The sequence below is a fragment of the Mercenaria mercenaria genome, chromosome 19, assembly GCF_021730395.1.
Source record: "Mercenaria mercenaria strain notata chromosome 19, MADL_Memer_1, whole genome shotgun sequence".
Lineage (NCBI taxonomy): Eukaryota > Metazoa > Mollusca > Bivalvia > Venerida > Veneridae > Mercenaria > Mercenaria mercenaria.
Genome location: NC_069379.1, coordinates 23,162,524 through 23,190,358, shown reverse-complemented (window position 1 = coordinate 23,190,358; position 27,835 = coordinate 23,162,524). Strand labels below are relative to the sequence as shown.

The window sequence follows — 27,835 nt, the reverse complement described above, 5'->3', positions numbered from 1 at the left end:
ATAGGCGTTTATATCTCGAACTATATTCTTTTTGAAAAAAATGTAGTCAAGTTCGTGTAATTTATTTTAGGTTTGTAGCAATGTCTCGAATGGTAGAGTGTTCAGATTGTTACAGACTGGTGTAATTGTTACTGCTAGATACTGACGCGATGTCTCTGCGGGTTCGAATCCTCGCTTAAGTTCGGCTATTTGTCACAGGCGTATCGCGTTAATATCTTTCTCTTCAACACTGTTTTGTGTATTTTAGATTCTGTTGTTAGTGTACGACCTGTTACCCAAGCTGAAGTACAAACGTGATCGTACGAAAACAACAATGTTGGTAGCACAATTTGCTTGCTTATGAATGGGTAGTCAAGGGCTCTCTCTATTGAACTGTCAAGTACAAAGAAGACCCTTTTATGTTTTTGTTTTTCTATTTCACAAAAATATTCACTTCGAAAACAGTTTTTTCATCATGTTCAACATTAAACTTAAGATCTTCTAAAGTTTATTTTCAATGATATTGTTACATGAAATGCAGAAATTAAGGTAGCATAAATCTCTTCTGGCGGTCTGCGTAGCTATCCAGTGTCCAAAGAGAACGGCCGACAAGTGCAGGTGAACCATGACAAACCTGTGTACATCTGTCGCTCGTGTCCGTTGTCTTGCAGAACGTGGAGTTACAGAATATATACACACTGTTATGACTTTGTGGAAACTCAAAGGCGCTGAAAACGAAACGGGTCTCGTGCGTTCCTTGTGACAGAATGTGTGTGTCTGGGTCAACCACGCACCTAAATAAAATATATAAGTTAATTACTTCATGTATTACATAGAATATATACTTTATTTACTTATAAAAGGGATATCACAAAATATGTCATCAAAGATATACTGTCTGTATTATTTGTACAAAATACGTGGAATTAAGGATAAAATAGCTTTTTTACCCATTTTGTATAAGTGGATACGTGAGTCTCGCATCTGCATTAGGATCAGGCTTCGTATAACATGTGTGGAGTCTCATTTTCACTTGAACATCATCAGAATTCATTGTCACAGACACATAAACATTATCGCCTGAAGTGTTGTGAACAAACACATGCATTATATAATGTGTAAAACTGGTATTTATCTAAGGATGACTTTGAGTTCAAAGTCAACATTAAAGCTAACCAATACAACCAACGTTTCCGTTCCAAAAAAACGAAATTCTAATTGACTGAAATAATCAATATATAACTAATTTTAGAGCCACTCGAATACTGGTTCCAGACAAAACTTGCCACTTGTAAGTGACATCGGTTTACCAAACATGAATTGCCAGTTTTCAAATCTATCAGGTTACAAAACAAAACTGACCAGTTTTCTTTAACGATATCGGGCTACAAAACCAAACTCAGACATCTACCAGTTTTCAATGTATTAGGATACCGAACATAATTTACCAGTTTTCAGTGATATCGGGTTGCCGAATATCTGCTTGTAGAATGTACCATCAGAGAAAAACTTCACTTCTGATTTGTAATGTGACGAGGAACTAACATGCTGGTTTTCATTTATAATTGTTCGGTTTGGATGGAAGTTTGTAGATACTTCTTCCACTCTGGATACATCACATTCTACGTCAACCTGATCAAAAGAAGATAAAACCGTATTTTGTCTGTCTTTTAGGAAGGGTGAAAATAAAACGGATATTAGTAGGTAAATGTCAACGCATTTTTGTACATCACGTTATATTCTACTGAACGTTCCTTGATAAAATTAAAACTTTATTAAACTGACCCCTTCTGTAAACAGGGACTGTTCGGTAAACACGTGTCCCTCAATACATTACAGTATCCATTTTTACACCGAAACACTTAAAACTAAAACAAAATTTTATTAACAATTTGTTTTTAGTATCATATTTAAACAAAACTATTTTAGGAAAAATGTATAAATTTGTAAATACCCTCCATCTATATCCGTGAACTATAATTGGGAAAGGTGTCCTGGACTCCGGATACACAAGTTGATTGTCGTATATCAATGTATCTCCGGTTGTCTAAAATAGATAAATATTATGTAGAAAATAGAATAAGTACGAAGTTTGGAAAAAAGTATCTGAAAGCTCAGTTTAAGGACATGCCAAGGTTGAGACTACACCAAATGTATCAAACTCTTACTACCGATATATATGATCATTAGATAATTCCTCAATATCTGTATGAAAACTGGAGATCTGTTTTGTATAACTGTAACGCTGCGAATGGCCCTAATTAGTGCCTGAACAGAAATTCTTGATATTCTTGTCATATCGTAGACCTCAAGAATTAAAAAACAATCAAATGTAAGCTCAATTAACGACTTAAAAATAGATGTTTGGTTTGTTTATATACAACTTGGCGTTCATAACCACTGTCAAGTTCTATAAAAATATTCGGCCTGTTGTTCGCTTAGGATCTTTCTTCGCCAGTGTCGGCATATTCAATCTTATTGACGCAATAAGGGGCGTAAAGTATAAAAACAGTGGTGTATACAATAATGAAATACAGTATAAATTGGCCTATTACCTTTGATGTTGTCGAACATTTTGTGTAGCTCTGTTTGAACACAACCAGATCCCCCATTACCTGACCTGTACAATCTTGTTCCGACAGTTTAATCTGAGATGCGCCAGTGTCCGGATATAGTACACGCAGGATGGTCATATTCACTGCTACATTCCAACCCTTAGAAGCGCATCCCATATGTACAGCATCAATTATACGTAGAGCTTAAATAGGTAAAAAATATCGAACAGTTAAACATACACAAATCTTATTCAGACTCATTTATGTAAATTTGATATTTCTCATTATTATACCAATCAATCATTGCACTCACTCACTCGTCGTCGTCGTCTGTGTCTGCGTGACGTCTTAGTCCGTGTTAGATTTTGTATAGGTATGTAAGCTGGTATTACACCAGCCACATGCTCGAAACTTTACGCACTTGTTCACTGTAATGATGTGACATATAGTACAGAGGTTCCTTTACCCTATTTTGCATGTTATGAAGTTATACCTTTTATTGAAATAACAACTTTTTGTATGCAAGTTGATATCTTAGTAACCACAAGTGGGAATGTATTGACACTTCACGCACTCGTTTGCAACGATAACCTAACATGCAATGTACAGGTTCCATATTTATACCCCCACAAAACGAAGTTTGGGGGTGGTGGTGGGGGGGGGGGGGGGGGGGGAAGCGTATATAGGGGTGAGCTTGGCGGTCGGTCGGTCGGTCTGTTGGTTTTTGTGGTTTCCGGATGATAACTCATTAAAGCCTTGACTGATTTGAATAATTTTTGGTACACAGGTGTAACATCAGAAAATACAGGTCATGTTCGAATTTGGGGTCAATAGATCAAAGGTCAAGGTCACAGTGACCCTGAACAGTAAAACAGTTTCCGGATGATAACTTGAGAACGCTTGTGCCTATGATCATATATTTTGGTACACAGGTGTAACATCATGAAATACAGGTCTAGTTCGACTTTGGGATCTGTAGGTTAAAGGTCAAGGTCACAGTGACTCGGAACAGTTAAATGGTTTCCGGATGATAACTTGAGATTACTTTGGCCTAGGATCATAATTTTTGGTACACAGATGTAACATCATGAAATACAGGCCAAGTTCGACTTTGAGGTCTGTAGGTCAAAGGTCAAGGTCACAGTGACTCGGATCATTTAAACGGTTTCAAGATGATAACTTGAGAACGCTTGGGTCTAGGATCTTTAATATTTGTACACAAATGTAACATCATGAAATACAGGCCAAGTTCGACTTTGAGGTTAGTAGGTCAAAGGTCAAGGTCACAATAACACGGAACAGTTAAACGGTTTCCGGATGATAACTTGAGAATGTTTGGGTCTAGGGTCATGAAAATTGATAGGGAGGTTGGTTATGACCAGCAGATGACCCCTAATGATTTTGAGGTCAGCAGGTTACAGGTCAAGGTCACAGTGACCCGGAATACTTAAACGGTTTCCGGACAACAACTTCACAACGCTTGGGACTAGGATCACGAAATTTAATAGGGAGGTATGACCAGCAGATGACCCATAATTATTTAGGGTTCCAAAGGTCAAAGGTCATTTAAATCTTTTCCGGATAATAACTTGAGAACGCTTGGGCCGAGGATCATGAAACTTTATAGGGAGGTTGATCATGACCAGCAGATGACCTCTATTGATTTTGAGGTCAGTAGGTCAAAGGTCAAGCAAGTTCAGCTTTGACGTTGGCTTAGTTCTGTGACAAGGCCATATTGTGGGGGTATAATTCGTAACTCTTGTGACAACTCTAGTTCTTCTTGCATTTATACAAAGTTATGACTGTATGGCATTTAGTATATTACAGGTAACTTTTTATTTACAAAGTTTTTGAGTATTAGTTTGTTGCTGTTTCCTGGAAGCACTTGTTGATATTTATCACCTTCAATACATTCAATTGCTTCAGATTATCATAATATAGCTTCACGTTAATCTAATGACTAAACACTGTTTAATATACTTATTTTAAGCTGAATTTCAGTGAGATGCAACAAAATCTATTTACGACTCCATGAAGCATTAAAGCCGCTTGTAAAATGACCAATGATAGAGACAACTTACGACTCCAAGAAGCATTAAAACCTCTAGCGTTGTCATTGTCGTTCGATCTGAGACGAATGTAGAATCCTTCTTTTGAAACTAGAAATGGAATATTATCATTTGTTGTAAAATATCCTAACTGTTTACCATTTCCGTCCTTTACCTGCAATAGAGATATTGTTTCTAATATAACCAGCAAGCAATATTAGGTTGTTTTCATCAAGTAGCTTTACATTAATAGATATTTTAATTGCAACATAAGGATCTTCCATGTGTACCTGTGTAAAAAAAGATTACCTAATACCGGTATTCCATCCTTTTCAAATTATCTATTATTAATCTCGCTGTGGTAGACATGTGTGCTGTCTTCATTTCAGATGGATTTTTAGTGTTTTAACACATGTCCTTTAGCTTAAACTTCAACAATAACCAAATTTTTTTCCAGCAAAAATAATAAGCGATATTTTATTTGATATCTACAGCTGATAGAAATATACAAACCTCTACATAATCACCGTCACCGGCTACTTGAAAGTCCGAGAAATCCAGTTTTAATGCCGTATTTCCTTGTTTGTTGATGACAATTAAACAGTCGGTGTTCGACGAGTAGCCTGGATAACCACTAGATAATACCGTTCCAGATTCTGTATTCAATGTTTGTATACAATCTGAAATTTTCAACATGTTCTACTGCATTTTTATATTGTATTCTATTTCCTCACAAAACTCATGTTTACTTGCTCTGATTTCTATTTCCATAGTTACTATGTGGGAGTCTAAATAGTACAATTTGAAAAGTGTATCATACACATGAGAAAGATTCATAATACAGCTTAAATATTTAGATTACATTTCATATATAAGGTAGTCTGAGTATTTCGACTTTATATCAAGCAGTAAAAAAAAGTTATCTTTCCCTCATACGTTTCGGTTCTTTATTTACCGAAACATTTCACTGCTGCTTTCTGACTGCACGAAGGTCCATTTCTCTGTGTTGTACATTGTAATAAGTGTGATTCCCAGCCATTGCAAGATATATTTGTAAACAGGACAGGGTTACTGGATGACACAGCGGATATAACTGGTGCAGTATTGCTGAAAGGTGTGAAGTCGTTTATTTGATCAGGTTGTGAACTGACAACAGTTTTCCCTTGTATATGTAAGTCTTTTTATTGTGTAAATGTTAGGTCAAACTGCATGCAATGCTTATCTTTACACATACTAATTTCTAGATGATAATACGAAATAACTTCATGATGTTATATATAATGAATATATTACTATCTTGAATTTATGAAAATGTAGTCAACAATTAACATTATACCAGTTTTTGTTGAAAATGATATAATTTTCGGGAGTGTTTTGTATGAAGGTTTCTGTGTCATCAAAATTTTTACTTTAAGTTATTTATATGTAGTCTCAAATTCAATATCACAGACAGAAAATTTTTACAACATACTTGTATCCAACCATTGCACATATAGTCTTGGCAACGTTAGTGTCCACAGTATTGTGACAAACTGACCAATTCACGGATGCGTTTGTTGCCTTATGGATGTTTACCTGACCGGAATATGTCTGTGATAGTGTAACTGTTATTCCAGCTAATAAAAGGAAAGTAACAAACGGTTTAAGCTTGAAATCATCAAGACCACCATAATAAACAATTACTTATAATTGAGTAGGAACTCCTTGGCCGAGTGTTTAAGCTCTTTAACCTAGATGTGTTTGCCCATTCTCTCTGTGTGTTCGAACCTTGCTTGGGTCGTTATGTTAGAAACAATCAAGCTGACTTTGAGAAGGGCGCTGGTTTTACCAATTAATTTTGAGACGAGCACCTCTGTTCTTCCTCTATTTGAAGATGGAAATTCACCATATAACCTGAACTGTGTCACACAATCACACTTTTTCATATGACATCAGTATTGGTTTCTCGCTTTCATCACAATCGAGCTAAAGCAAATTAGTATAAACAAAGATTGACGAACATGATATTTTATCACTGTGACTAAGGGCAAATAAATTATGCAAAAAAATGAGAATTTCAATTTAGTTATTTCTATACAACTGGTTATGTACAGCACTTCTAGTACAGTAAAATGCTAGCTAAGTTTAACAAATACTAGATAATAATCAAAGAACATGCATTTCATAGCCAACATCAGTTTGCGGACAACATAGGGATCGTATTTCTTGAGTCCCTGTTAGCTCAGCGTATGTTCTTTGTGATCATTGCAGATTGCATTATGTGTGAAGTAATTCGTCCTCTGCCTCAGATTCATTTGAGGAATTTGACAGTAACATGCAAAGACCAGGTGGTACTTAACCGATGAAATTTATTGAAACTGTTAATTAAAACAAGCAAATAAACTTTTAAAACAGTAGACCAACCTGAGCAATCAACACCTACAGCCTCGGCATGTCTCTGCTCACATTCACTGATGTTGAAGTTGGCCTTGCACAAACCTATGTTTAAGTCAGATGCATCACAGATGATAGATTTAAAATGCATTGGTGTAAGTCCTCTTGAGATTTTAAAACTTGATGCGTCAGAACTCCTAGTAAAGTAATAAGATAATACTGATAATTAAGACATGTTTAAGTAATACTTAGATTATTTTCAGTTTAAACGATTATTCAGCTTCGAAAATTAATAGGTTACTAACTTACTAATAGTAAACACATATGACGATCTCGCATAACGGAAGGAATACCGGTGTTGTCCGTGATTTGGCAGTTAAAATCAAATGGACATATTTAAAAAGTAATTTTGCCTTCAACTAACAGATATTTGAATCCTAAAGTTTCGCAAGCTTTCAGGGCTGTTGATGCATTCCAGAAGTCGTAGCAGACACTACCCCATGTGTTGTTGGTCAAAATTTCGAGTCGTCCACGCCAAGGTCCTTCACCATCCACCACTCGAACGTTATTTTTGTCTAAATAAAAGTAAACAACATCAATAAATTTTCTAAATCATTTTAATATTCTGTAAAAGTAGGATTTTAGTTTCTTGCACACCGGACTAACGTTTCCGGTGATTTTACCCATGCCGGCAAATCCCATCTGGCACCCCCCATGCCAGATGACTCTCGTGCTGTTAATGACAACTAGTGGTTCATGCACTGATGATATATTGTTTATGTAAAATACGAAAAAAGCAGGTACCTTGACAGTTTCTCTCCGTTCCTTATTGTATATTTCTCGATTCAAAATACGTTAGTTTACCGTAAAAACATAAAGTTACGCTACAAACGACAAAACTAAAGTGGAACTTTGTTATTGCGCGTAACGTAAAACATCATGACGTCAGTCACTTCTGCTTACGGACGTTAATTTCCCGCGCTTTGTGTTCATTCTCCACTATAAGAAAGAGTGCTAAAAAGAAACTATGTCTATCTTTTGTAAAATACGGTATGCAACAAAAAGCCTGCCAGAATAAAATGCTAATATGTATACGATATGCAAGAAAAAATATCAGTCATGTGTTTACGAATCGGATGAAAATATCCGTCCCTCGGCCACCTGCGCATAGGCGGTAATTCGGCAAGCCTCTTTACCGCCCAATGCGCATGTGCCCTCGGGACGGATATTTCTATCTGATTCGTAAACACATGACAGATATTATTATTATACGATGAACAATGAAAAAATCGTATAATCTAATGCTAAATCCAAAGTTTCACAACGTTTAAACTGTCGATTTATTTCACAATTTGAATTATAACCATTCCGAATGCGATGCAAAAACTCACTGGCAGGTTGTGGGCGACATTCCACACCAACACTTTCCGCGGATGTGCACGTGGCTGTCGCATACTTTTTATCAAATCGGCACATCTCAAAGCTTCCCTCTTCACCTTCACACTGTGGACGTAGATCATAGTTCGTACTGCCCGGTCCATAAGAGGCATTGTAACGTATAACAGGATCGACATTCCTTTAAGACAATGTGTAAGGAATTGCAATCAGGTTTATTAAACAGTAAGTACGACTAAAGAAAACTCAAATAAATTAATCTAATCTATGTCTTAGATTTATTTACAAAGGTGTCATCTACAATTATAAGCGTATATATCTTGTAAAATATTTTAAGAAGCTGTTGCATCCAACGAAAAATCAAAGTCATTCCACTTACCAATATCCTACCTCACGGCATATAACTTTTCCATCATTCACCTTCCACCCACGTCCACAGTACGCCCTCCAACTAGAATGTAGATATTCTACACGTCCTTGAGACTGGTCTCTCCCATTTGCAAGGCGCTTCTGGTACGGGTCTTTTTGGGCAAAAACACAAACAAACGAATATCTTTAAATATATGGACTTTCATTAATGATGTCTGCTGAATGAATTGCATATCATAGTCATCTGGCACTGTCACATGACACTAACATATACTTCTATATAATGATATATAATAATATATTACTATTTCACGAGTACTACATAAAGAGTCTTTATTATGCCCCCCTTCCAAGAAGGAGGGGTATATTGTTTTGCAGATGTCGGTTGGTCGGTCGGTCGGAATGTAGACCAATCCGTTTCCGGAAGATAACTCAAGAACGCTTGGGCCTTGGATCCTGAAAGTTTACAGGAAGGTTGGTCATTACCAGCAGATGACCCCTATTGATTTTGAGGTCTGTATGTCAAAGGTCAAGGTCACAGTGTCCCTGAACAGTTAAACGGTTTCCAGATGATAACTCAAGAACGCTTGGACCTAGGATCATGAAGGTTAATAGGAAGGTTGGTCATCACCAACAGATGAACTCTATTGATTTTGAGGTCAGTATGTCAAAGATCAAGGTCACAGTTACCCTGAACAGTTAAACGGTTTCCGGAAGATAACTCAAGAACGCTTGGGCCTAGGATCATGAAAGTTGATAGAGAGGTTGGTCATGACCAGCAGATAACCCCTATTGATTTTGAGGTTAGAATGTCAAAGATCAAGGTCACAGTGACATGGAACAGTTAAACGGTTTCCGCATGATACCTCAGCTTGGGCCTAGGATCAGGAAAATTGATAGGGAGATTGATCATGACCAGCAGATGACTCCTATTGATTTTGAGGTCATTAAGTCAAAGTTCAAGGTCACATTGGCCAGGAAGAGTTAAACGGCTTCTGGATGATAACTTGAGAACGCTTAAACTAAGTGTCATGAAAGATGATAGAGGGGTTTATCATGACCAGCAGATGACCCTTATAGATTTTGAGGTCAGTAGGTCAAAGGTCAAGGTTACAGTGACCCGGAACATTTAAACCTTTTCCAGACAATAACTCGAGAACGCTTGGGCACAGGATCATGAAACTTAATAGAGAGGTTGGTCATGACCAGTAGATGACCCTTGTAGATTTTGAGGTCAGTAAGCCAAAGGGGAAGGTCACATTAACCGGAACAGTTGAACCCTTTTCGGACGATAACTTTGAGAACGCCTAGGATCACGAAACTTAATAAGGAGGTTGATCATGACCAGCAGATGACCCCTCTTGATTTTTAGGTCAATAGGTTAAAGGTCAAGGTCAGGTTGAACCAGAACAGTAGAACTTTTGTTTACAGTGAGCGTATAATTTCTGTACCTTGTGCAATTACTGAATGCATCAATGGGGGCATTTCGTGTTCGACGAGCTCTTGTTCAGTTGATGTTTGTCACTATTTCGGGTTTCAATTAAGATTAATTTACTGTGACGTTTGCCGTGCATGTTTGCTCTGTATAAAATTTTAAAATGCTCTTACAACTGCATATGACCCCGGCATCGTTAGTATGGTCGCAGTTCACGCCACCTGCCCAGCTTTTTGTGCAATCTTTAATGTCATGTTCTGTTCCTCTACAGCGTACATCAGCAAGCCAGACAGGACCTTCACCACGTCCAAAATATGATGATTTTACAGCTTTACCAAACACCTCACTGAAATTCGTTGTTACGGTAGTGGAGTAAAAGCCAAAGGAATTATCTCAAGCTATTACAGTTACAACGTTTTGTTTTTAAAAAGATGTAACAATCTAGTTCCGAAAAAGTGTATGCTAACATTTAGTTAATCGTAATATCAAACAAAACTGTTACTTAAACAGATACGTAGCTTTTAGAGCAAAAACGAAAACAAAATGTAACTATCTTTTTGAATTAGACAATGAATATTACATATCTAAACGTTATACGTATTTTTTGAACATGGTTCAAAAGTGAGAAAACCAATATGGCTACCCCTCGTATGGATACGCTGACAACATTTTGCATATAACAGTGGCATCTTCGTCATCCCATTGACTGTCACAGATTGTTCCCCAGTGTCCGTCATGATAGACTTCCACTCTACCTGCACTGCTGTGTGGACCATCCACAAGTCTGACATCTATACTCCCTGGATAAACATGAAGCTTAATATAAAAAAAACGAACTTTCGGCTAATACGATTTTGTAACGAAAACAATAAAGACCAAGTGGGATCTGATTTGAAAAGAAACGAAATCTTTCATTTATGTTAACGAAGAATAAAGTATTCTAGATAATTATAGGCAAGCTATTTTGTTTATGTTGGGGTAGGCGCCGTTTTAAATTAGTATTTTAGTTCTGTTAACCTAACCATTGTTTTTGGATTTTGTACCAATACTAACTTGTTCTCCACAAGAAACCGGCAATTTCTCCAAGTGAATTAGCGGTGGATAACGAATGATTTCAGACACAAAGTCTGCTATCAAATCGTCACGTATAATATACGCCTCGCCTGGGGAGAGAACTTCAGTGTACCCTACTTTATGGAAGTACAGGGTATTTTGAAGGTAATGAAATGATGTATTACAATTTTGCATATGGGTATTTTGTTAAATACAAATAGCTTTTAGAAGTGGACTATCATGATATCATATTCAAACTTGATACATACTACATTTAATACTGGCGGCAGTACTGGCAGTACAAGAAGAGTTGGTACGGAATACAGCCGAACAATGTCTAATATCTGTCTCATTTCCGGTACAGGTCAAATTGCCAATTTTTGGTGAGTAGCTCGATGAGAAATATCCCGCTGCATATTCAACATGATGGGCGTCCCTGAAAGTTTCCGTGTTAAAATCTCATAAAATTCACAATCAAAAGATTAACCTGAATACCAACAGTGCTGTTCTATATTGAAATGTTAACTAAAATAAGATGCTATCAATTTACTATCTTTTCTGGTCTGTACGTTTTAAATAGTGTTGTAAAGATCGATGTTACGAGGTTGTTCTACTCTCAGATTTTACTTAAGATTCAATATACACTTTTGTTTCAAATAACTGAACACATCACTTAATTGTAGAAATTATCATTTATTGTATTAACACACCTGCCATTATATCCAAACATACTACAGACAGCTTCAGCCTCTTTTTCACCAAAGTCAGAATCACATATTGAGGACCAAGTACTTTTTTCATCAAGATATACTTCAACACTACCCTCCCAAGCTCCGGATCCACCCCTCAACTGAATATTGGTATGTCCTGGTGTTACATGTAAGGATAAAATAACAATTTTGACGTTCCTTTTTCTGTATTTTAGACAAGAATTTGACTGTCAACCTGGCAATTTCTGTGAGGAACATTTACCAGGATATCAACATATTTCTATAACTGTTAAAATACATAACAGATGTTGGAATTTATTTCACGTTTTGCAATTAAAATCTTACTACTTACATTTAGCTGTGTTTCCTTTTCTGCAATTGCCAAAAATGAACTTACGGCATCTTAGTGCGACGTCCATATCATGATTGCATGTTGTATTTTCCCAACCGTCATGAGCACAGAATTCAACATCAACTGTGTGTATACTGCAGTCAACATTACTGAGCCAGATAGGTCCCGATCCTCCAGTTACATTGTAAATAGTTGGTGTACTTGAAAAGTAAAATTGCATGTATCAGGATTCAACTGTTTTAATTCAGTGTATGTTTCGCTGAGTCAAGCGGCGGCTGACAGTCATTGCATTAGCTTCTTCTTAGTAACATACAATTAAATTAGTGGGCAAATTCATGGATATTAGAAATAGATAATTTTTCGCCAATTTCATGGAAATCAGAAATAGTCTTTTTCATTTCAGAAAACAAAATCGCCAATCTAACTCTCAAAATGTCCTTAAAATTTATTGTACTTTCACAATTACAATTTGAACAATTGCGTCGATGAAAATAACACTGCTTTGACTACTATAACGATAATATAAGATAAAAGGTAAGTGTAGATTTCCAGGAAGCACTGAGCACTCCAAACACAGCTATAGAGCCACGCATTTGCAAAGCAGGCCTACAACAAAAAGAAGCTGTAATGGAAAAATATTATAGACGGGTTGCTTCGAAAACCCAACAAGTACAGTTTAATGTTATGCAGGTATAAAAAAAAATGGGGGGGGGGGGGGGGGGGGGGGGGGGGGGGTAAGAGTGCTGTAAAACTACTATACAAGAATGTTATGTGTTTTGTTAAATTAAACGCTTTGAATACAGAGTGATTCTCTGTAAATACTGGTTAAAACAGGGCTGTTCTCTTTTCAATCTTTACAGACGGATAAAATTAAAGTAGAAAACTGTTGATGATTGTTATATTTGGCAAATGGTTAAACCCAGCAGAAAAAAGTCAATTATACTGATATTCAAAATGTCGACCATTGTAAGTTTACGTAGAAATGTTGTCTTTAACGTCACGTTAAACAGTTCAAAGGGCCGCCATGACAAAACAAAACCAGTCACGCGCCGGCAAAACAGGTATAATTGCTGGATGTGGCTCGTAATGCCGACAAAACAGCACCATTTTCTTCACTATATGTAGGAACATAGATATGAAAGTCAAATTATTGAGTTTCAACTATACCGATCCATAGGGCGAAGCAATGAAACATCTATGATCCTAACAGAACACATCAATGATAACCATTTGTGACAGGAATGAGTTTGATTTAGATCTTATTCTATTATAAGCGTCTTTCCTGTATTTGATTCCAAAAGCTAGCCTGACCTTAGTTGATATTTGACCTTTAATATTAACATGTAACTGTAACCTTTGTCGGAACACATAGTATAGTACACAATAATACCGCGGCATACCACTAACAGCAAAACCCCTGTCGTAATTACCGGCTTGTCGAGACGGACCTGAATAACTCGAGCTGGAATCTACTAAAAAGTGACTGTGTATTTGCTCGTGAATTTCTATAGAGATGGAATGGGATGGATGAAATGCTTTTAATTGACTAACTTTGTGTAGTTGTATCCAAGCATTTCACAAAACGCAACCCCATCTGTAGAAGCATCAAATCCTGTTTTACAAACTGTTCCCCACGCTCCATTATGGTACACTTCCAGGCGACCTTCAAATGGATATTGGCCTCCAACTAGTCGTACTGGAGTATGGTCTATAAGTGATAGAGAATGAATACCAATTCATGCACTACATGTCATAAAAGCTCATACAGAGCGAGATAATTATAAAAAATGATGCAATAACAAGAAAGAAAATTTTAACAGATTTTTTAGAAGTTAACATTAATTGAAGTAAAAGTTTTCTCAGTTATAATAACTTTAAAGGTTAATAGTTTTACAATTGCATAAAAATTCACTGTTAATTGTTTTTATGTTTATGTAAATAATTGAAACCTGTACACTATCAAAGCTGATAGTTTCTATTTGATATTGCACACATTAGGTTGGCCATTAGTATAACAGTCATATCTGCCTTTTATTAGAAGATCTACCTTTTGTAAAAGAAGATACGCTTGACACAATTTGAAATAAAATACAAGTCGGAAATAAACGAGTCCATATTTTTGTTACCACAGATTACTCCAGCATCCATTGAATGATTACATGTTGTTGATCCAGCAAATACCGAGGAATATCGACTACACTGCTTGATACTTGGTTCTGTTCCCCGACAGCCAAGGTTTTCTGCCCAGATCCTACCGTAGTCGAGTTCTCCAAATTTTGCACCTTTTACAGCTACTCTAAAAACATAAAATATATCATTCCGACTGGGAAATATTTTAATTTATCCTGTGGTAATATTGTAAATAATAGTTGTTTATCTAGTTCAATATCCATTGAACTGATATTTCGTCAAACAGTTTCCATTGTGGCGCTCACTGAAAATTTTCATCTCATATCATATCTGTACAATCAGGTTACGCGTTTGAAGTCAAATAGTTCAATGTGTGTGTGTGTGTGTGTGTGTGTGTGTGTGTGTTTTTGTTTGTTTTTTTGCTGTTCCGGGAAAATGCTCGGACTGAGTTACTCATCCGGGAAATGTAGGTTTGATGATATACGTTAGAATTTAGCACTGTTAGATATCATAATCGGTAGCTGATTATACTAGTATACGAAAACTTTTCATCCTATAGTACAACCTTCACTAAAATACATGCGTTTGTGAAAGAGTTAATATTCCCTCATAAGAGTCACTCTTGAATGCAATTTTTAAACGTTTTCACTTTTTCAACGCTGCAGCTTGATATTCTTTAGGCTCTCCTAGCATACTGAAAAACGGCACCCCGCAAGTTTTTGTTTATTTTTTGAAAGCGAAGAGTTGCAACATGCTAAATTTGGCCGATGTAGTGGATAGGGATTGCTTATAACAACAGGCATTGTCATGCAACCAAACGTAAACAAGCAGATGTTTCAGAAGATTTTGTTTTCAATGTTTGTGAGCACAGTGTATTCGTGCATATCCACCGTTTGAACCGCAATCTTTTAAATTACAGATATTTTTAAAAAGAAGAGAGATACCTGCATGTCTAAGAAATGGTCTTGTTGCCGAGTATCCTTCGACTATGGTAGCTGATTTCCCTTATCTCATTCTGGTGTGTTGGTGCGTTTGAAGGGCACCAACATGCGAGAACAACAAATGAAGCGCGCCAATAAACAACAAAACAAATTAGATATTTATTATTCTGGGGTATTTGTATCCCGTCCACATACCAACACGACAAAGTCATACTTGGTGTTTTGATGTCCAAGCAATATTTGTCGTATCGGAGCGCTTTATTTGCCGTTACTCTCTATCCAAAGGTGAGACGTGCTGTATATACTATAAGGCTGTTATGTGCGATATTGCGATATATTTGGATGAGTATCCATTTTGAAAGCATATCGGACGAATTCAGGAAATGTTATATCATATTTTTATTTTATGTTTATTTCTCTGCAAATAATGGAAGTCAATGTAGACGAACACAATCATGAACATGAACCGTACGTGAAACGTCTATTGACATTTGATTTCGTGCATATACATTTATCGGTCAACAACTTTTACCAAAATTTTGTATGATACAAAATGGAATAGTGTATCAAATTATACGGTCACGTAGTGCTTATGCGAAACTCTGATTTGGGCATTTTTGAGTCCGCGATCTTTAAATATGGTGTTTACACTTAAGCCAAGCGAAAACTGAGCTGGGATATAAGCCTGTATTTGAAAACTGAAATCATTCATTTTCCGTTCATTTTCACTTGCAGTGCCAAGTAACTGGCTCTTTCATAAATAATAACAGATGAAAGAATACGGATTTTTCAAACTGTGATATTGTGGACACATTGTTCCGATATATGCAGGTACGATCCTAAGATATGCCAGCATGGGTAAAATACGAAAAATCATGGATCATAACTCCACTGTAAAACACAGGACCTGAACATCCAATGATCTGAATAACTAGGCTTGGCACTGATCATTCCAGTAAGAGTTGGTGGAAATCCACAAAATAATATAATAGAAGCGGCCAAAACATCATGAAATTTGATAAGCCAAAGCCCAAAACTCCTCTTAAAATCACCGAACCGGCACCGATCACGGTAAAAATCCGCCTTATAATAGAAGTGGCCAAAATATCATCAAGTTTGAAAACATCCAACTGCCGATGACGAATACAAATAGTCTTGGCAATGATCACTCTTGTTAAGTTTTGTGTAAATTCTTCCAGTGGTGTATGAAGAGTTGCATGGACAAACTTTGTGACATAATGATAGTTGGACATACTGACAGACAACCGGACAGCTCTTAATTAATATGTCTCGGCTACTACATGCGAGATATAATGGACAACACACGTAATATACAATAGCACACACGTTTTTAGTTATTCACATTAGTAACTTAAAGAGAAACACATATGAATACCGGAAAATTATCTGGTATTTGTAATATTAATTACTAAAGCGAAGATAAACAATTCTAAACTAAACGGTATACGATCCAAAAATATGTAGTTACCCGCCATTAAATCCTGCCATTTTACAGACAACTTCTGCGTCCTGGTTAGTAAATCCTTTATCACATATTGTACCCCATTGTCTCTGATAATTGATGTCAATTGTCCCTTCAAAATTACCCCTGCCGCCAATAAGTCTTAGTTCCATGTGTAAAGTATCTGTAAAATAAAGTGTTTTCAATAAGCCAGATCCTTATGGACTTCGCTTTTGGCCCATTGGCATCAAAGCAGAAGGGATTATTTACACGTCTGCCGGAGTTTTAGGATCGTATGTCAAGGCGCTCGCAAGATATTTAGAAGAAACGGTTTAGGCACTAACCGTCATTGTGACCCACTATTGGAGTCAATTACTATATATAAATACTGTATCTGACAAATTAAACGATCGTAGATCAAAGGGAGAGCTAGCGATTTTACTTTGACATTGAACTTTGATCTTTAAGCCAATAATGGTCATTTACTGCGCAATAGCAACGGGTCTGCAAAGTTTTAAGATTGTATGTGAAGGCATTTTAAAAAGTAGAAACGGTATTTGTTCTAACAGTGACTCTGAAGTTGACCTTTGATCGACTGACTTTATAATCAATAGAAATCATTTACTACCCATTGTCTGCGGATTGTAGGTCTAATTAAATAGAAAAGAAAAGGTTTTGGCTCTAACAGCCACTCTGACCTTAGTATCTGTTGAGATCATGTACTATCAACATGCAATATGCCTGTTAAGTTTATTGGTCATGGGTTGAATCTCAAACGGAGATTCTCACGGAAACTGTTCCTGCACTAACACTCACTGTGACCTCGACTCTCTGTCCAGGCACTGGAAATTTCTGAGATGCTCTTGAGTGTCTCCCACCCAATGAAGAGACCAGTACTGGTCCTCCCAGAAAAGATTGCTTCGCGTGTATCGGGCATGCTAAAGAACCAGACTGTCAATGCGCAGAGCTAGGCTAAGTTTGCCAGACAGACCTGTATCTAAAGAAGGATTTCTCTCTCTTCTTGGGGCTTTTATCTCACTCTGTCCCTTTGGTCATATCGCTCTGCGTCTGTTCAAGTAGAGGATGAATTTGGTGCCCCGAGTGGTTGCCTTTGTGCTATGTCTAAAAGCACCTTGGAACGTGTTTATCATGAAAAGGGCGCTATATAAGTCTGGTATGATATAATATTGAAAACTCTGGAACGGTTTACCTGTACACAATAGTAAGTCTTGAACCTCGTAAGGCTAGAAATGTTGGATAGCTGTACAGAACCATAATTCTTTGCCTATGTTTCATAACGTATTCAGTATGTGAATGTTATAGCAGTTCCTTTATAAAATAGTAGACCCACTATGGTACGTTAGCATTTATCATAAAAATATACAATTATACTAAACGAAATTTTAATAAAACATGCCTTACCCTACAATCCTAAAAATAAACACATTGTCTTATAATTGTAACTTTTAGCTCTTTCACCTCTCTCAAAGTCCAAACGCAAAGCATAAAAAATTCTGAGCAGACTTCAAACACCATTTTATTTAGGTTTTTTTTGTAGGAACTATAAAACCAACCAATGAAAATTCACGTCCTTGATTTAGTCTTGTTAATTGCTAACATCATTTTGTAGGCCATTGGCTTTTTTCCAACTCACATTCAGGTACTACCTATTCCTTATGCAGGCTGACTGTTTATTTTTGTGGTGATTGTCATTTAGAAAAAAAAGAAAGATATCTCTCCTGCACATTTTGTACTAATTGCGCAGGAGAGTTTTTTTCTGGAGAAATGTCTTTCAGCATTGAGAGTAACAATTCAAAGTTTTGCAACTTTTGATGTATACTAACATGATGCTTAAAGTTACACGAAACGTTGAAATCATATACGAATAACATCAAACTGCATGCAGATTATAATGCGATTTTTCTCACCACATCTAACACCCGCATCTTCGTTATGGTTACAATTGTGCACACCCCACTTGTTGCTGTTTTTGCTACACTGGTCAATATCTACTTCGTTTCCGTTGCACCCTACATCATCCAACCAGATTGGTCCAGAACCTATCCCAAACGTTGCACTAGTAAGAGCCGAACCACTGCAAAGGGAAGATAAGCGAAAACAGACGCCACGTAAAGATATAATTGAAATTGAAAAAGTGGATACTTCGTCGCCCAGTACGACAAAATGAAAATGTTGCACACTATGTTTTAATAAGCCTGTTCATGAAATGAACGGTAGTGAAAATGCATGCTACCGCCCATGCCCTCAAGCTCCTCAACATCTGTGTGTGTGTGTGTTCGGGTTTAACGTCTTTTTCAACAATTTTTCAGTCATATAAACGACATCTGTACATATTCCAAGTACTAAAAAGAATCTAGAGACACCAGCAGATGTGTTCATACGACGTGTACATGGAACTTCCAATGATACATAGAGGGCAATTCCATGAAAAGCAGCGTATGGTCTGGCTTGCTCTAAGCGAAATGATAATGGACTGAACAAAAAGCGGAACCCAGAGAGGGAATCTGCGGTTATGGAGCCTATATATCACAAAAACTACCAAAAGATAAACATAGCATTGGAAACTGAATATGCTGAACAGAACAAAAGGATAATAAAACGATAATTATCTAATATAAATTGTAAAGTTGTGTTATTTAAGAAATAATAAGTTCCCAATCGTGGTTTATCGTAGAACAAGCCGTGTTTTGAGTTCTTTTGCATAAGAATATAGCCTTCGTGATATATTGTTTCGCATTAGAACGAAAAACGGGTTATTATACGATAAAATCACACTTAGGAACTTGTTATTTCGATTCTAACACGACATACTAGTATCATCACTGTTAGAAAAAATAGTAACTACTTTTTACGACCGTGCTACTCACCTGGATCGGATGACGTCACATAGCCAACCTTTCACAAACAACATTTGCTTAAAAATACCTGTACTTCAGCTAAAATATTTGCTAGAATCTGTTTCTAGTAACAATGGCATTGGCCAAAAGCAAAAGAAAACCTTAGGGTAATTCAGTTTCTTTACTGTATTGCGCATAGGAAATTAACAAAACAATTAATTCGGTGACATGCCTATTAGTATGTTCAAAACTGTCATGAGAAAAGCAGGGATACAACACTCAGATACGTTAAGAAAATTATGTTTTATTTTAAACAAATTCAAATTATGCCATGATATAAGTTTATTCATTTTACGACCTCCTCCATTTTTAAATTGTCACACAATACATTTGCATTATTTGCTTTTATTTAACAAGCAAAACATCATTTCAGGATACACAGGTGTAGATAAGGAATTTATATTGATTCATGATCAACTGTCAAACCAAACTTGTTTCTAAAATATGGCAAGAAAAAGACGTTATTTTTGTCATGATTTACCTGAATGTTTGCAAATTCTAAGCTTTTATGTGTATTTTGTGACTTGAAGAATAGGGCTGAGGTCATAAATAGAATGAGAAAGTATGATAGCATTGCTATCAACATTTGAAATGCTATCAATAACATACTTTTTGAATCTCGGAAATATCTTATAAATGTTCTCATCTTAGAGTCTCTTGTATGGCGAATATTGCGAAAATACCAAGTAAACGTTAGCTGTTAACTGTTTAGTTGTATCAGTTATAACTGCAAATGTATACATTCAAGACAGCATAAGGTGTGTCATTATGAATACTCGCTGGGTAGGTATAAAGTACAAAATAATATTCTCGTCGCGCCTTGTGGTTTGGTTTCCAAAAGTTAAGATGTGTATTTTTATATGTATTATTATCTGAAGATACTTACACAAGGCCGTAACCCAACATCCTACAGATTACTCTCGCATCATATGTACTGAAACTGTCATGACACACGGTTCCCCAAACACCATTATGATACAACTGTACTGTCCCTTCCCACGGGAAGTATCCACCAAATAATTTCACTGTCATAACAGGACATACAAAAAACATGTAGTTACAATATTATGCAGCATAGCATATATCGACTTTAATCACAGGTGTTTGAAATTACGCCATTTTACTTGCCAACTTGTACCATTTCATGGTGGATATTACTTACATTTATTGATAGAGCTTCAAGCGCCTGTGCTTTAATGTAACATTTATGTATTATTATCAAGATTTCCATATATTTTAAAGATGCTTCAAGACACTTCTGTGACAAGGTGTATAAAAAGCTGTCTTTAACTGAGATGTTATTTACAAACTTCGTAAGGTACTGAGTCATGACAATATTTCAGTAGTATTCGGTAAAGTTATATCAAAAGAGGTTATGACCGGACAATTTTGAGACATACCTCATGTTTGGTGTTCAGCGCCTTCACAGCCTGGTACTACGCTTTTCTTTTTAATTGTATCTGACGGAATAGGTGGATGAATCCTTGATAGGCAATTCAAATAAAGCCCATAGGGACAAAGGTCTTTTGGCCTGTTTCGCAGGACCTGCTGTTGTTCTATCCTCGTAGTGTTCGTATTTTTTTTTTTTTTGTGTGTGACTACTCACATGAGCTTTTCGTGAGTTACAAATCGTGCCTTTTATTACCACTGTGTATCTGGAATTCACCTAGCTGGGAAAACTTTTATTTACACTGCGTATCTGGGATTCATCTATCTAGGAAAATTTTTATTACCACTTGTATTTGAGATTAAGCTTTAATTACCAATTTGTATTTGGGATTAAGCTTTTATTACCAATTTATATTTGGAATTCACCTTTTTTAACCACTGTCTATCTGGAAATCACCCCACTTGGAAAACTTTTATTACTACTGTGTATGTAGGATTCACCTAGCTGGGAAAACTTTTCTTCGCACTTTCCAGTAACTTAGGAATATGATGGGCGTTAAGAGTGGGGTTCTGATGTGTGCTTATTAACCGGTTAGACTCTACTTTTACTTTGTCTAGGTGTTTTTGTGCAAATGTCAAACATTTTCACATCCATACATACACTAATGTAGGGAATGTGACATTTCCTTATAGTATCTTTCGTCCTTGTTTTACGTGTATATAACTTCTGGAATTATTTTAACACATTCATATGCTGTGTACAGTTGTCATTGGATAATATGAAATTATTACTCGTACCTTTTGTAATATTCTGCTGCTGAGCTTGACTACAAATTGCAAGAAGTACCTGTCAATGAAAGAATTGAATGATTTTTGTGTGGTTTATTTTGCCATTTTCCCATCGCTAGTACTGTAGACTCATGACTGTAGTATGTCTTAAATAGATTTTAACATTCTTAAAATATACCAAAAGCTAACTGATAGTTTGTTTTATAGTAGGCTGAAAAGTTTGTTTTTTATTAAATGCCTTCAAATTAATCCATATGTGCGTTTACTAGAAGTTCGTTTACAATATAAAATGTGGATGTAAAGGGAATATTTCTTTGTTCTGACAAATCTTTTTACATTTGACTACTGACACTTGCAGAATATGCCATTAGTTGTTATGTATTAACTGTAGTCTTTTAATTTAGTGCAAAAATGTTAGCACTTGGACAATCCTCTTAACCCTGGATTTTTTATCTTTGCAAATTTTGACAAATAAAGGTACAAACCTATCATAAACACTCACCTTTTATGGGAAATTAACATATGACTGTGCACTCTGATTTGTAATCTTTGTGTGTCAGCTTTTACGCTAATATCCCGCGTGAATAGATTACATCAGTAGGGAGAGAAAAAGTTCACTATCAAGCTATTATCCCCGCCTTAGTGCTATCTATCTTCGAATGACATGTACTGAATACCGTTTTAGAATGACGATGACTGACTGAGACCACTCGAACATAAACAATAAAGCATTTTTCATGGACACAGTGTAATTCGATCTTGAGAGACAACATATTCCATTTTTTATCAGACAAAGAAGTCCATAGAAGATATAAATTCATTATTAAGTGTTTGCCGTTTAATTGAAATTTTCTGTTAATTAGTTATAAAATTGCAAAATAAGTGTCATATGTCTAACAACAATTATGGCTACCATAGTAGCAATGATTTCTTGAGTGCATCATCTTAATTTTAAATAATTATATACGCAAACTATTTGCAAAAAATATACCTCAATAACTGCCCTGTAAGTCACTAAGCAGAACCCAGGATTTACCTTCAGTAAAACAACGTCACTGTTCCTTCCAAAGTTTGTATCATTATTATATATCTATGCACTACCCCTAGTTTTTCGGATTTGTAACCCAGAAACTAGACAAAAGTCCATCTAGTCCATGATAGTGTGTTCAGTTTTGGAAAATATAAAGTCGACTGTCGTTTTCAGTTATACGAGCTGAGTCAATGTACATTATGGACAACGTGCGCATATGTTTAATACAAATTGACAATAACTGCAAAGAGGAACAAAATTACGCAAATGTTGACATGAGCAAAACATTTTCAGGACACGTTTCTATGACCATTTAAGCTTTTTGAGTGAAGCGGACCCACAATATCTTACTGCAAAACTCTACATGAAGATGAAAAAGCTGTACAAAGGAACTTAAAGGAATTTAAACTCAAAGGATAATAACTTTACATTGCTACATTGTCAACTGAATAAATCATAAAGGTGAACGCAATATTCAAAATGGGTGTCTCAGATAAGAAAATAAGAATGATATGTTTCTTTCCAAATGCTTTGCTTCACTTTAAATCACACGATATTCATTTATTGTGATTCATTTTCATCAGACAACAGTCTGGTCACACTTTTCAAAACCAGATGCGTGCCTATGTTTATCTATAAGATGTGTAGGTATTTTATTATCCATTGACTTACAAGAAATCGCATGGTTTTGACTAAAACCATGTACACTGCCGTCACAACAGAAGACTTGGTTATGCAATCCATTCCATTTACAAAATTACCTGAAATAATGTCATAAATTGTGAATCTGTGACATAGAAAACACTTGATACTGAATAAAATAAATAAATCTGTCAACGTAATATTAAAACAATGTGGCTGCATTAGTAATATTAGTCACAATGTCATTTTCGAATAGATCAAAAAAAATAAAATGAAGTGTAGATGTCGATTTTTTTTTTTTTTTTATTTATTTTTTTTTTTTTGAAAACTTGGACTGATTTTAGATAAGTTCGCTGAATATACAATTAAGTTAGACGAATTCTTCAAATTAAAATGGTCATACTTTTTTTAACGACCACTTGATATAAATCACAAATATATACAAACTATCGCTTTCCAAATAGACACTGCCAAACTTCAAATGATCTTATATTGCTCAAATATAATAAAACATAATAAAACACTTTTTGCCTATATGAAGACCATAACTATACAAGTGTATTTCTAAAACTTTGCTACATTACTACATAGACTTCATATTTAAACAAAGCTTGAAATTATTTCCCAAATATACATACTTTTATAGGACTGTTATACGCTTAAAGTTGTCTGCGTTTTGTACCAACAAGAAACATTTGTTTTGATTAGTAAAACAAGTCACTATAAACTTGCTTGAATTCAAGGAATGCATTCCACCTAACTGGCACCGGGCACATGCCATTATATCTGTGTATAAATGGCTACCATATAAAAGATATACAGTACTCAAATATGCCATTATGTCCTTTAAACATCTTTAACTGGAATGAAAGAGACCTTTAAAAACAGAAAATGCTTGGGAACGAAGTTAATTATTTAGTAAGAAATAAATATCCATGGATCTAGCCGAAACAAGTCCTGATAAAATTCATACCTAAAATACTTTCAAAGAAAACGAGGTTTCAATTACGGTAAGCTGTCTTAAACGAAAGCGAAATGCTGGCAAAAATATGTATCCATATAAGGGTCACAGTCCATCAATGACAGGCATTTTATTAGAAGTTATGTTTCAACACTCAAAATCTACTAAGACATTTTGGTACCACAGTTTAGGTTTCGAGTTGCGGAAATCACTGCCTGCAGGTTGTTACGTAACCGAGTTAATTAATATGATGTGTTTGCGCCCTCATATTCCCATGGTTTCGCCAAGGCAACGCAACAACGCGATAAATCAATAGTTCGACCAATCAACCCATAAAGCATCAAAGTCTCTTCCCAACAAACAAATGAATGAGTGAATGAATAATCATTATCATCGTCATCATTATTATCATGACGATCACCACATAGTTAAAATAGTCATATTGTTTTAACTTTATGCGAAAATCATCTGTTTCTCCTAAACCATTTAATGTAATTTTCAATTAATTAAAACTGATACTGTTCTACAAGGCTGTTATGAAGCAGCATCACGTTCTACCGGTCGCGTTGGGCCGAAATTGTTTACTCTAAAATTAAGTCAGAGACAAAGTTGTATAACGAAGGCCAGTGACTATTTGACAGATGCATTTATCCACCGATATATTTACCTCTTTATCAGAATAAGCACTCAGCAATAAGCACCTGGCATCTATTGTTCCGCATTTCGCATTCATTATTTAGGATATTTACCATTTGACAAGTACCGTTTGGCAGTCAATATTCGACATTCTAAACTATAACCTAATTTCGTATGAAAGCTATAGTCCTAACATTCATAACATTAATTATAGAATTTTTGAAATCGGACTACTAAGAAAATGGTTAACCGTGGAGGCAGCCATTTTAGTGTTTATGACGTCACTTACAAGGCTGAATTATTTATTCATACATATATTAATTTCTATAATCTCTTGAGTTTGAGATGTAAAACATGATACATTTTTTACTACAGTTCAACAAAGTTGAGTGTTATTTTTCGGAATTAAGGAAGTATAGTTCTAAATAGATAACTAAAATACATCTAATCAGTCATTTTTAAGCAACGGTGGACTAGTTGTGAGACGGTTAACTCAGTCCAGAGGTCCGGGGTTCGAATCCCGGTTTAGGCACTGGAAATTTCTGAGATACTCCTATTGTCTCCCACCTACATTATCTCCCACTGGTTCTTCCCAGGAAAGACGGATCCGCGTGTATCAGATCGTTCTTTATCTGTTCTGTTTCTAGCAGTACAGAGGATGAAATTGACGACCTGAGTTTGTAAAGCGCTTTTGAAAAGGCGCTATGTAAATCTTATCACATTTCGATTTGTCGTCCTATCGCGTGCGCCAACGCAACAAAACGAAATTAACATCGTGAAATAACGAAACATAAAACGCAACAGAACGAATCATCTTAGTTTGTGATTATAAAAGGTTTCGTTCTGGCGTGTTGGCGAGTGCTCCAAAACGAAATAAAATGTTTTGCTGTCTCGCAGCAGGACGTCACAACGAAATGCGCGCATGCCAACGCACACTAGTTACAAGCGTCTTTCCAGCATTTTTTACAAATTTAGCTTTGTTTAGATTTAAACCTAACTTTAATGACTTTAACTGTAATATATGTCGAAATATATAATAAAGTACATACCGCGGCATACCATCGACAACAAATAATTTTCATATAATTTAGAAACAGTCTTTTTATGTTAGCTTGTTTTCAGGTGTTAGCTATCGCACATAAAACAAGGTAAAAAAGGTTCCACTGTATTTGAAAGCATCGGTCTATTTTACATATTTTCAAACAACTTCCTAGCGTAATACCGTCCAGTCGAGAAGGAACGGAATAAAAAGAAAAACAAATACTGGTGTAAAAGTCACAGATGACTGCATCAATGTCGCTCTCAAAAATCTTTAAATTGCGCAGTTTTTTTAAAGGCTTACCGCCTCGTTTTCAAGTAATTAGATTTTAAATTGACCATTAAGATATTTTTCAGCCTGGTCTTCATTCAAGATGTACATCTTTCTTTGGTTATAAAGAAAAAATATTTTGATCACTTTATGCGAAAAGCCAACTTAATAAAACGGTAATAATTAAAAGGGGATAAAAAATCAAATAGTAAAAATAGTGTTTTTTTCTTCTTCTTCTTCTTTTCGGTAGTTTGAACCCTAGACAGGAATATCCATATAAAACAATGCCAGCGTCAAATAGTCTTTCGTGATGGATGGTATACCTTAATCTTTGATTCAATACTTTCAATAAATACTTTACAGAACTCAACTTATAGCTTCTTGAACATCAGTTTATAATTGTTTATATGAATAATGACTGAGAGATTCTATAAGAATCTTCTGCTTTTAAACCTAGAACCAGAATTAACAATATTTCATAGATATGATTACAAGGTCACCATTGCCACTTACTCTGTCGAAAGTTTGGCGCTTTGTAGAAAACAGTGGCCATAATCTTAATTTATTGGACTGAAATGCTAAAATTTCCCTTCAGAAAAATATAATAATGCTTTGTCATCAATATACTAGTGTAATCTGTTCTGTCTTTATTGTATACATTTTGTTTGCGAACATTTTTGCATTTCCGCTTTTATTTATTTATAATTATTTTTTGTAAAATATCAATGGATTTTGAATGGCTGCCCAATAGATAACTGCGGTAAGATTTTCTTAAATTCAGTAAAATAAGACATTAGTCCGGTGTTGACAAACGTTAAGAATTAAAAACACTCTTAAGTTTATCAAATAATTTGCTCTTGAAGCAAGCTGTACAAAAATGATCAGTTAATTTATTTTAGATAAACTACTGATTCCTAAATTTTATTTGGAAGCCTTCATGAAACTGCATCAAATCCGGTATAAAGTATTTCTCGGGAAAATTTTATTAAATATTTAGAAAGCAAAACTTACAGTTTCCTGCGCTGAAAACAAATCACCTGTTGAAACGAATGCGTAAAATGAATTATGTCAGATAAAGTTCTTGACCTTGTTGTAAATGATAATGCGTGTCTCTACAGGTGAAAAGCAGTTTGTTGTTTGTCGCAAAATTGAATGCGCAGACTTTATGATTTTGATGATGGGATTTTGGAAAAATATATTTGTAAGTTTTATATTTTTGAAAATACGATAGCCGGCACTTTTATCAAGTTTAACAATACAATACAAATGGAATTTACCAAAGATAGATGAAACATTGAATGTTGCCGCCGTTTCACTTGATGTTCATTTGCCTTTGTTTCTTTTATCAATGTGAAGTAT

At 35.6% G+C, this 27,835-nt stretch overlaps 1 protein-coding gene across 1 annotated transcript; it reads right to left on the bottom strand.

Moving 5' to 3' along the window:
- Positions 1-474: 474 nt before the first annotated feature.
- Positions 475-27,547, bottom strand: LOC128551328 (deleted in malignant brain tumors 1 protein-like). The gene is made up of 26 exons (XM_053532171.1): positions 27,488-27,547; positions 23,601-23,689; positions 21,908-21,956; positions 20,607-20,745; positions 18,731-18,897; positions 16,830-16,986; positions 14,396-14,565; positions 13,821-13,977; positions 12,315-12,469; positions 11,918-12,074; positions 11,477-11,643; positions 10,798-10,954; positions 10,328-10,500; positions 8,730-8,871; positions 8,347-8,531; positions 7,380-7,530; positions 6,986-7,152; positions 6,054-6,198; positions 5,538-5,689; positions 5,096-5,262; positions 4,616-4,757; positions 2,535-2,737; positions 1,934-2,026; positions 1,428-1,611; positions 930-1,059; positions 475-773 (listed from the first exon to the last, which is right to left on the bottom strand). The coding sequence occupies exons 2-26, from the start codon at positions 23,670-23,672 to the stop codon at positions 524-526; spliced, it is 3,831 nt and encodes a 1,276-aa protein (XP_053388146.1). The 5' UTR covers positions 23,673-23,689; positions 27,488-27,547; the 3' UTR covers positions 475-523.
- Positions 27,548-27,835: the final 288 nt, after the last annotated feature.

Coding starts and splice junctions, on each gene's coding strand:
- LOC128551328 (XM_053532171.1), bottom strand. CDS start 23,672: ATGGATTGCATAACCAAGTCTTCTGTTGTGACGGCAGTGTACATGGTT. Junction 12,470..13,820: donor CTTGGATACAACTACACAAA/GTTAGTCAATTA, acceptor TTACTTTTCAAG/TACACCAACTATTTACAATG. Junction 8,872..10,327: donor TGCCGGGGTCATATGCAGTT/GTAAGAGCATTT, acceptor TTGCCCAAAAAG/ACCCGTACCAGAAGCGCCTT.